At 34.6% G+C, this 12,330-nt stretch overlaps 1 protein-coding gene across 2 annotated transcripts in view; it reads right to left on the reverse strand.

Moving 5' to 3' along the window:
• Positions 1-12,330, reverse strand: part of Ino80 (chromatin-remodeling ATPase INO80) — a 196,354-nt gene that overhangs the window by 117,127 nt on the left and 66,897 nt on the right. For both annotated transcript variants that reach the window (XM_081759007.1, XM_081759006.1), the window contains exon 12: positions 609-724. In XM_081759007.1, the coding sequence (XP_081615133.1) occupies positions 609-724 (116 nt within the window). The remainder of the gene's footprint in view (positions 1-608; positions 725-12,330) is intronic.

Genomic DNA, 12,330 nt, shown 5'->3' on the forward strand with positions numbered 1-12,330 from the left:
TTACAATAAATAAACAAACAAAATGCTTCACTGAAATAGTGAAGTAGCAATAATGTTTCGACTTTAAAAGAGGCATGTGGTAGGCCCCAAATTGGACTTCCGAGACTACCAAACTCAATTCAGGGTTTTCCGATATATACATGTATCAGAATGGCAAGATAAAATTCGAAATATATACATCGTTGCTTTCCCATTCCCTTCAGGGTGTAGATATCGAGTTATCTAACAGAACTAAGAAATGCAGAAAGGATACACGTTTAAGAACATGAATAAAAGAAATGACTTTAAAGTTCGATAGTATTTTTAATCTTTCTTTTCATACCTCTTCACAAAACTGATGTTTATTTACACACATTAACATTACACAAAAGTGAGTCATGCAGTAATTTCTTTAAAAAGCATTACGAAAAGTTCAAGAGTTTGGTTAAGATAACTGTTACCTTGCCAGATTGCCAGTTACATTACACTTGCTTCAGAGATTTATGTTGTGCTTATAACGGCCGAAAAATAGTATTTTTATAAATATGTACTTTGCTTACTTATTGACTAAATTGTTACACAAATTACAAACAAAACTCTAGAACTATTAAAAATAAACTTTCATATACCTGTGGATTTCCCCAATATGGAACTACTTTGAATTCCGGCACGAAACGTGCCACTTCTTGTTGCCAATTATGAAGTGTCGAAGCCGGTGATATGATTAAAAACGGACCCCATACAGCTGGAATAAAAGATGAAGTCATGAAAGGACAAGAATAATGTTTTAACAAGTTTTAAGGTTCACACTGACATTCATAGATCGATTTCCCTGAAGTTCTATGACTAAATAATTCTCCCTGACTCACGACACTATCATTTATGGTGAGGGTTAGGGGGAAAAAAAAAGTCTTCATCATTCTCAAACCCGTCCAACGCTTCTATTTATTTTTATGAAAAAAATGTAACCTTATTTTCTTAATCTAAATACTTATTATGAGTACAACTTCCTGTATTTGGAATCCAATAAAACAGTACCATACAATAATTATACTCTTAACATAATATCTCGGTATCTGAAAACATTCAAACATTGAGTCTAACGTCCTACGTTTATGCACTGAGGCTAAGGGAGACGGTGAGATTAGATAGATGATAATGGTTGAATGACAGAGGAAACCACGCACATGAACATGCAAACACATTTAGTCTATTCTTTGATTATCTACAGGGTGACGCAAAAGTCTGGATACACTCCTATAAAAGTTGAATGGTGTGAGGGATCATAATATCGTTTGCTATGAGGTGTCTATAGGTGAGAACCCAACTTATAGGAGCTATGGAGACAGCAGCGGCCATCTTGAAATCCACCATCTTGGATTTGGGTTACGGTTTTCAAATGAGAAAGAGTTATATTGCATATGATTTTATACTGCCTTTTTCTGAGGAATACACTTGTGAAATCCGTTTTGTGATATCTTTATTTGTGTAGGAGTTATGACCTGTTAAAGTTTAAAATTGCAAGGAGGTGATAAATTTACTTTATCGTTGCAGGTGATACACAATACTACTTACACAGGAGGAACGCACTGAAATTGTGTTAATGAGTGGTGAACGAAGTACCAGAGTGATTACTGCTGACTTCAATGCTCGGCATCCTGAGAAAAATGACATTTCATATATGAGAGTTTCCAAGTTACTGGACAAATTTTGTGCAACAGGTTATGTGGCGGACAAGCCACTCAGTGGACGTCCAAGAACAGCCACCGACGAGACTGCAACAGCAATTGTGGCACCGGTTGTGAAAGTCCACATTGCAGTACGCGCGTTATCAGCAATATCCCGTGTCAAGAGTTCAATCCTGCGTGTGTTGAACACACACTAATAGCACCCGTACATGTTACAGTTGCAACACCATCTCCCGGAGGATGACCCTGATCGGCGATTACAGTTTGTAGAATGTGCTCTGGATCAGGCGACAATAATCCAAACTTCATAGACAGGTGTTGTTCAGTGACCAAGCTAACTTTTATGTGTAAGATGAGGTAAACAGAATCACCTTTACTGGTCAGATGCAAACCCATCGTGGGGATCCCTGTCTAACCCCCTTCTCTCATGTCATGTCTATAGCAACGGTCTCCGTAGAAAACATAGTGAATATATTAACCGTGTGTTAGATAAGGCGGCCACTTCACCGAAGAAAGAAAAAAATGTTTTTAGGATAGAAAGGACATGAGACGAAAATTAGACTGTGAGAAGAAAGAAAGAAAAGAAAGAGAAATAAATAGAGAGAAAAAAGATAAGATATCAAACTTATCCACATTAAAGAATAACCTAGAAAGAAAATTCACAATCCAATTCTGTAATGAAATTATTCCAATATTTTTTGACTAGTCGCTGTTTCAATGATTACTCTATCTTCTTCTGTGCTATGCAGCACTGAATATATCTAGGTCATATTTAAATGAAATAGTAATAATATCAGATATTACTTCATAAGTTCGATTGACATTTTCAGTGTATGCCTAAGCCGGGTATTGATTCTACTTTCATATATAAAAGGGAGGGCAGCTAAGATGTTAGTTTAAAACATTCACTATCGAAATACTCTGTAAAACGAACAATAAATCCACACCAATACACCAAACTGAAAATTTACGCATAAATAAAATAAAATCTTAACTACACTAATATTGTTTGTTAGGATGCATTAATCTACATTTTATACAAAATAAAAAATCCAACTGGATTTTATTTACTATCTATAATTCAACATATTCAAATTAAACGTTAAAAAAACTTTGCAAAATTAAACAAATTAATAGTTCTCAAAACAGAAATATCTACATCCACTATGGAAGTAAAGAGTGATATGCTTTCTTCAGTATTTTACATAAGATTTGTAATTTCAGATAATTTTCCAAACAGTCGATGATAATAATAATAATAATAATAATAATAATAATAATAATAATAATAATAATAATAATAATAATAATAATAATAATAATAATAATAATTTCTTATGGCTTTATTTGCCACAGCAAGTGTCCATGAAATTTTTAATAACATTGTACAAATTGAATCATTCAAAAATATAAAGAAGGTAAAACAAATATTTCGGATCTTAGTTGTCACGGAAATGTTCCATAGCATTAAATATATTGTGATTTTTCCAGATTCTTCCAGAATTATTTCAGATGTATATATAAATAAAAAAGACTGTTCCATCATGTTGTCAATATATGTCTTCGAGCAAATTATCTGTTTGTGAAGAAGACAGTGTATAGAGAAATAAAATTTAGTAAATCACAGTTCTGGTAAATTAATAATTCCTTTTGGTTAACTGTTTCACTGTATTTGGACATATTCGAAATCATGATAATTCATAACTTAGGTATCTTTTCGGTACATTATTCCTGTTTAACCAAATTATGTGCTATTTGATTTCTAAAATTTATTTTGATTCAGACATATTTGACTATCTGCACTAACCTGTCACTATTTACACTTCTAGAAAGATATGAATCAGATGTGATTTCGTGCTATAGCAGCTCCAAATAAGTGATTATGGAAACACTGTTTTATAAGGGTGAACGCACTAAATTAATACCAGTTAAACTTTCACTTTGGTTGTTGAAAGTATTTTGGAGTAGAATGATTGCTAAGGATTCTTCACTGGTTACGAAAAATTTTCGTAGTTCGCAGAGGTATTCTCGGCCGTACAGAAAAATCATATATAGAAATATTGAATTTACATTGAAACATTAAACATAAACGTTAATATTTTATCTTTTGTTTCGAATAATGGTTAAGAACTTGGATCAACGCTGCAGTTCCAGGAAATGGTGTCAGTACACTCACCGCAGACTAAGGGAGACGGCGCAGAAAATTGAAATTGATGTACAAAAATAAGCAATTTACAAAAGATTTTGTTATTTAATACCCAGGAGTCTTAAACATCAGTATTACGGTATGAAACAAAATTTCGGATAACTACATTCACTTACAGATATTGCAGTACAGTCGCGGTCTAGCAAAAGAATATACCAAATTAATTACAAAGATATTAAAGTAAATATTTGAATTCGTAATAACGGAAGTTTGTATATACGGACAATAGTATTATCGTGAAAACATCAATCACTGAAATCAAAATAATACAAAACTTCAGCAAATCTTCAACCAAAATTTTAATCAATAAACTAGTTCCTTTTTAACCCATCGAGATATTTTACACAATGAAAATACTGTTAATTGCATACGCATGTGCTTAATATTCCTGTTTATTTGTGATTAGCTAGGCCTAGCTAATGTTAATTACACCATTCTGCAATGACTGGCAGAGATATAGTCGACCAACCATTGTGAATATCGGATTACAGGTATATCTAGTGGAGAATAATTTCTGTGTATGGAAAACGACTCTAAGACCACGAACTTATTTCGGAACTAAAATCCCCAGAACACCAGTTATAAGCTCTTTAAATGAAAATATTTATAAAAAAATTAAAATAAAATGCAAATTGTTGCATATCAATGAATTATATATATATATATATATATATATATATATGGTGTAAACTTAATTTCTGACCCACCTAGAAATTTTATGAAATGCATGAATAAGTAAGAATACAATGAAGAAACGTTGCACATCTGATTTATTTGAAAAGAAAAATGTCCAATTTATCAGTACTGTCTCCCTGACGTTGCAAGCATTGTAAGATCTTAGTTCGGAAACTCTCCACTAGGTTGTGACATTCCTCTTGTGTGATGATGAACCACTTCTTTTAGGCGTTGAATCAAAGTTTCTCTGTTTCGAGGCCTTGGTTTCTGAAATACGCTATCCTGCAGTCGAGACCATAAGTGCTCAATAACATTAAGGTCAGGATTATTACCTGGCCAGTCATTCCACGCTCCGGGGAACTCCTTGGCGATCACATTCATCGTTGCCTTTGCAGTGTGACATTTGGCTCCATCCTGCATCAAAATCGCGTACTGCTGAACAGAAAACATGATGGGATTAATAAGACACGCTCGGTAAACTGGAAGTATTTCATTTCGGTAGTTCAATCGTCTTTTCTTTCTCAACAACAATAAGTTCCGTTTTCTCATACTTGAAATTCCTCCTGCCACCATAACCTTTAGGCTGAACTTAGGCCTCCCTATAGGAGGAATCGTTTCAGGAGACTATGTTCGAACCCGATGATTTTGCCGGTTCGGTACAGGAAAGAGCTCCACCAGACTCTCATCGGTAAATAGCACGTGAGAACGTTTCATCCGTCCCTCACGAGAGTCATCAGCAAAGCCTTCATCTTGCAGTCTCTTAAAAAAAGTTGTAGTGGTCGGATATGTTTTTCTGCGAAAGCAGTGGTTTTCTAGGCTGCACATGACATTTTCTTCCCCAGTCGGTAGTCTAAAAGATATTCAGAGATTGCTATGTGACTAATCTTCTTTCCCTGAGGTTGATATCTTTCTGAAAAGTTCAGACTTTTAGTTACAGTTCTTGTTCCAACACCTGGTTTGTCTTTAATCCATTCCCGTATTTGCCTCTTTGTTCTTGGAGTAACTTTAGTTGGCTGCCCTGTTTTTTTGTGCATCCTTAACATCCCCTTCATTCTTTCGCACCAACTTCCTTACAGTATTTCAGCTAATTCTCAGTTTCTTAGTTATGCTTCGGATAATTTCACGACCAGTAATAAGCACTTGAATTTAATGGCAAAGCATTTCTCTATCTGTTCGCATTGTACTGTATTGCACGTTGTACACTTGCACTTAAAAATATGAGTTTACACTTTAAAAAGTACTTCACTTATTTTTTTTTTTTTAAAAAAGAGTACATTTTAAATACACACGTATGTGGTTTCAAAATCCGTGCAAATTTACCCAATAAATTCACATTAACACAAGATCAATCTGATTTCTTTTTTGTGTAAACTTAATTTCCGACCCGTTGGAGTAATTTTCCGGCAGGTGACGACAAACAAATGCTCACAATTTTACATTGGTTGAAGCAGTATCGCTGGAAATTTTACAGTTTACACTAAATACTGCCAAAGGCAACAATGTGATGATTTGTCCGATAATGAACAGTATTACTTACAAAATAGACCTCGTTATGCGTAGTATATGTAAACAAGACAGGTTCGTGATAACAACATACCTAGATAAACACACCAAACGGAAGTGACGTAGATATGAAAAATTTCTCGGTCAAAACTAACCTATGAAAGAGTTGTAATTAAGATATGGAAGTTTATAGAGGTCAGTTTGATGATCTGTAATTAAGATATGGAAGTGTGTAACGCGAAAAATCAAGTAACTTAAAAGCAGGGTTGGCTGGTTTAAACCAAGGTGGTTTAAACCATGGTTTAAACCAAGGTTTAAACCAGCTGGTTTTTTCAAAAAAACCAACTGGTTTAAACCAAAAAACAAAAAATGTTCGTAAAAGTGTAAGTGTTTGTAAAATCTTGATGAACACACATTTGTGGGTTATCACGTTTCACTCCCGTATATTATTCGTATTATATTCAGACCTAAATTCCCCATTCATTACTCAAAAAGATTATACTACAAAAGCAACGTTTTTTTTAATAAGTTTATAAACGTTTATTTTGTGATTTTTTTGTAGTTATTATTGTTATGTAATTGCAATCGAAGAAAAATTCTAAATATTGTTTCGTTTCAATGTTTACTATTGATAAAATACATCGAAAATGCCGTACTTTTTGTGTGTGTGGGGGTGGGGGGTGGGGGGGTCATACAGACCTCACGAGAGGCATTTAGTGAAATAAGTATCTTTGGTATCTATTTATGTATAAATGAGTCTGAGCCAAAGTGGACTCAAATAATTCGTATCTTTATTCACTTTTCTTATTGATATGCAGATTAAGTCGGTGTATTTCTTTAATTTGGACCAATAAAAGTCGTTATTAACTAACTTGAACTAAATTAGTTCTTCTGTACTCCGTAGTACTTTGAAATTGTTCATGTGTAATTCTGTGTAATGGTTTCAGTTGTGCAACTGTTTATCTTTTTGTCCTTCTGAAATGACTCTTGACAGAGATCAGTACAACGTTTTTTTTTTTTTTTTTTTTTTTTTTTTTATCAGGATTCCTTCGTGAGTGAGTCGGCAGACGTATCGCATTTGTGGCCAATTAGTCCTGGTTCCGAGTTCAAATGGAGGACAATTTCTCTCGGATGTAACTCGAGAAGCGGTTTTTATTCCGCTTTAAGCTTATGTGACCCCTTCCAGCATAACTCGGTTGTCGCATAATAACATCAAGGCGAAACAAACTTATTTCTGTCCATATATGATATGAATATATAGAGCAAATTATTTAAACCATAAAAACCTGGTTTAAACCAAAAAAACCTGGTTTAAACCAAAAAAACCGGTTTATTTGGTTTTTTTAATAAAAACCATGGTTTTTGCCAACCCTGCTTAAAAGACAGGGTGGGTCAGAAATTAAGTTTACACCCTGTATATATATTCAAAATGTCATCTGTTAAAGACGCCTTTATCATAAATAAATAAATAAAAAAAACATATCTAGGAGTATATGAACTGACGTAAAAAAATGACACAAAAATTTAGATAAAAGAAAGAAAAATTCAAAACAGCGAACATCGAATGCCTCCAAGCCGATAAAAAAAAAAGTCATATAACTTAAAATTTAACCTTTCCCCTCTTCTAATGACGCTAGCTTATTAAATTTTGAATAATTAATATCTTGGAGTCATCGTTAATCAGAGATACAAGGAAAAGAACAGAAAAAAAAAAAAAAAAAAAGGGAAACCGAACAAATTAGGGTCGTCGAAGATAACAAAAAGCGTGCAACCATTTGTTGACTTAAGTCGAAACGATTATACATCGACAAAAAACGTACGGTTCTCACAATACAAACCGATTATATTATCCTGAAACCCACTGGAAGTCTGTGACCAAGCAGAGATACGAAGGAGGACCACTACTAAGGAGTCCCCCTTCATACGTGCACCATAGTTATTTCGTACCTGCCAGACGTTTTTCTAGGACTACGATTTACATCCCAAAGCTTGTTCATCTTCGAATTTCGAAATTTCTAAATAACAAACTCCGCTACCACCAAAGTAGGTTGAAAAAAGGCAACAGAAAGAAAGAAAAAAAAATCTAAACTCCAGTTCAAGAAAACTGATTAAAAATACTATAAGCAAAAGATGGACTAAATAAATATTTTTAAATCATCGTCATTATCAATTTTTCATCCCGAGGGTCAGCAATAGATTACAATTACTATCGAATCAAGCAGAATGTCAGCGAGCTTCACTAACTAAGAGATAAATAACATGTCCGGAGAAAGAGCCTGAAATTAAATCAGATATTTAAAGTACGAATCCATCGGTGATCGGAAATAACGCTAAACTTTCTCACAGTGCGTTCACATACACATTCCCCCACACCACGACGCTGCCCTGCCCCGAAGGAACCACGACAAACGTCATGAAGTATACAAAGAGATGAAAACTTCCCCTCATACGAAAACAAAGTGAAAAGAAAGTATACACCCGAATATAAAAACAGTAAAATTAAAAAAGAAAAAGAAAAAAAAACTGAAAAGTAATGAATTGAAAAAAATTCATAGGATGTGTTAACCTGTATTACTTAGTCCTTACTAAATCTTTCCACGTTATTAGAAATGTAATATATGGTATAGTAGCATTGCTAATTAATACACGGACGTGTTTACTGAGTTTCGCGAAATATCCATATTTATTGACGTCATCAAACTCTTTGCCTTCACTTATATACCAAACTACAACTAATTTCCACTGAAACCAATTATGCGAATTAACTTTCCCGAAATTATAATCTTCGACGAAAGGTCTGGGAGACTCCGATCACATTCACACACGCACTCACTCATTTCCATCTAGTGGTCTCTTATACGTATACTCATCATTGGGCTTATTCCTATTATATTCACAATATTCATAATTACGAAGCAATATATCTATATTCTCAAGTACTCGTCAGTACTACGAAATACCAACCAAATCACGAAACAGCCTCATAGACTCAATAATCCCATACTATAATAATATTAATACGCCACTAACTATTTATATTCTAGGTTGTCATATGTACACAATACCACCGGGGTATTGTATGCATATGATGCGTTATCTAAGAAAATACTTCACGAAAATCTCCCGTTTCATTCATCTAAACTAATCCTTCTCTATGCTGACTAATCTCAAATAATCTTATTTAAGTTATCATTCCTACTACCTTCACTAAATATACCATTTCCAACTTATTCGCTTCAGGAACACCCTCACCGTCACAAACACCCACGTAAACAATAGGCCTATCTTGGCTTACGAAGGTCCTTAACATTTATTTTTTTCTTTCTATTAGCTGTTGACATCTCGTGCAATATGATCACTGAATTATTTGCTTAAATATCAGGCTTACCTATCAATAAACGAAAAATACTATCATATTCACGAATAACTCAACATACACGCACCCTGATAAACGAAATTTATAATGTCCATTTCACGAAATTATATTAAATATCATTTATATTTGCTGTCTGTAAACTGGCTCTGTTTATCAACAATAAGCTTTGGTACGACGCTAATAGCACCACTCCCAAACTACGAACAGATCATAAACTGACCAAAAATAACAACACGATTTCATTGATGCAATAATTTACTATTAAAAGTTAAGCATTTCGGAATAAAATGTAATATTTCAGTGTTCACGCCAAGCACTCTCCTATTTCACTCTGCCTCACGAAAAAAAAAAAAAAAAAAAAAAAGAAAAAAACTCCAATATACAAACAATAAGCCGGTATTAAAACTTCGAAAGCCTGGATTCCCTCACTGAATTACAGTAGTTTGTATCCCAACACAATCACTTAACTACCCTGATGTGGTCTATCGCCGTCCCCACGAGATAAAGAAACATCGCATAGCGAAAAAACACGCATGCAAACTAGTTAGAACCAGACAAAAAAAAAAAAAAAAAAAAAAAAATCGAGTTTGAAGTTTTTAGTAGCAGGAGAATAACCCGGCACTAAAGTATCAATACTGAAAATGTGACTATATCGACGAGCTAGTCATATATAAACAAAATAAATGTAAGTCAAATATAATCACTAGTGCGCATCCCAAAAAAACAATAAGAAATATGCACTACAAAACTTACACACTAAACATCCGAAAATCATCAACTAAATATTAATAACTCCGTTATGTGGTGGGATTATATGTGCGCATTAAAATTCTCACTATTGTTAAAACTGAGAGTGACCATGTTTGAATTGTTTATAGATTATGACAAAAGAAAAGGATCTAAAAGGGGAGAGAGAGTGTAGACTACGATCCTACTATTTATCCCATAATGTTCTAATAGAAAACAAAACTCACCTAGGAACTGAGGGTTCCTAGGGAGGAAAAAGATTATAGCAAATTACATTACGCCCCCTCAGCACTTACAACCTATTTAGCCTCGCATGAGTATATTGTCACACGTCACAAAAACACTACCTCCTACTATCTTGAAATTTTGAGTCAAATCAAAACTAAAATTTAATTATATTTTCCCTTTTCTATATATATATATATATATATATATATATATATATATATATATATATATATATATATATACTATTCAAGCAATCATTAATTGAATTCACCCAAAAAGTTTTCCAAGATGGCTGCTTGTTTATTCACCCAGCAAAATGTCCACTGCCAATATGAAGATTATTTACTTTTTGTTAGCCGAAAATTTCGATTCCTATTGAGTAATTTACTTACGAACTGAATGTTCAAATGATCATGATAGTTATTTGTATTTTCAAAACACTATTTATCCAAAACTTTAATATTGGGAAATTGTCACAACAATTTTGTTGCACATCCTCACTCAAAACCGGCAGCAGTAGAAAGACGCTTCCTTATCTCATCCTCCCGGCTCCTAGATATCTGGAAACTGTAATCTGATCCAATCATATCCGTTTTATCCACCTGTGACAGATGTGACGAGAGAAAGAAAAAGACGAAGCAGAAAAGAATCACTGCTAAAATTTTCTACTGGTTATTTCAGCTAGATAACTATAAAGAATACTGTAAATGATAAACTTTATAAACTTTACTATAATCCCAAAGAAAGAAAAATTGATGCTACAGGCCTTTTACGTTTACTGATTAACTAAGCATTCTGTTTCTCGGCAAAGTGCGGATGTTTAAATGAAATAAAATTCACAGAACGTTTTAAAACATTTTATTTTCAGTTCATAACGTATTTAATCGTAATTAAATATTATTTAGGATTATGGACATTTACGGATTGTACGGACCACTGGAATGAGAATTACGCCTGAACTCAATTCCGGCCGACAGAACCCGGTTTCATCGAAAACAGTGCGGCGGGAACTTCATAAAATGAAAATTCATGGCAGGACCGCTATCGCCAAACCCCTGGTCACAGCAGTAAATGCGAAGAGGCGTATCCAGTGGTGCAAAGACCACAAGGCGTGGACTCATGAGCAGTGGAAACACGAAATGTGGTCCGATGAATCGACCTTCACCTTGTTTCCAACAACCGGTCGTGTTTACGTATGGAGAACACCGTCGCAGGCCTATGATACAGACTGTCTGCTCCCAACAGTAAAGCATGGGGGTGGTTCTGTTACAGTATGGGCAGTGATATCGTGGTTTTCTGCAGGTCCCATCATAGCCCTGCATTGAATGATGAATGCTAAGGCGTATGAGGCCATTTTGGGGAACCAGGTTCTACCCATGGCCCAAATATTGTTCCCTGATGGTGATGGCATCTACAAAGATGATTTGGAACCCTGTCACGCTGCAAAAACGGTGAAATCACGGTTTGAGGAGCATGACCAGAAGATTTCACACCTCCCCTGGGTCCCACAATCACCAGATCTGAACATCATTGAGCCAATGTGGTTTGAGTTAGAAAGGAGTGTTCGGTCTCATTACCCTCTACCAGCATCCCTTAAGGAACTGGAGCATGTTTTGGAGGGAAAATGGCACAAAATTCCACACACCACGATTCAGGAGCTGTATACGTCCATTCCACATCGGATCCAAGCTGTTTTGGACGCAAAAGGAAGCCCCACACAATACTAGGTACGATTTTCACACTTTTGCAAACGTTTTAGATTTTTTTGTCTAACCCCTGTATGTATCATATAGATGTAACATGTCAGCATTCTACATTAATTACAACTGGACCAGGGAAATCTTCAATGAACGCCCCACATACGTTTGCAATTATTTTCTGAATTGTCCCGAAAGAAAGAAATAAAAGGTGAAAACTTCCTGTCTACA

The sequence above is a fragment of the Thermobia domestica genome, chromosome 5 (assembly GCF_964235325.1).
Source record: "Thermobia domestica chromosome 5, izTheDome1.hap1.1, whole genome shotgun sequence".
NCBI classification, from domain to species: domain Eukaryota; kingdom Metazoa; phylum Arthropoda; class Insecta; order Zygentoma; family Lepismatidae; genus Thermobia; species Thermobia domestica.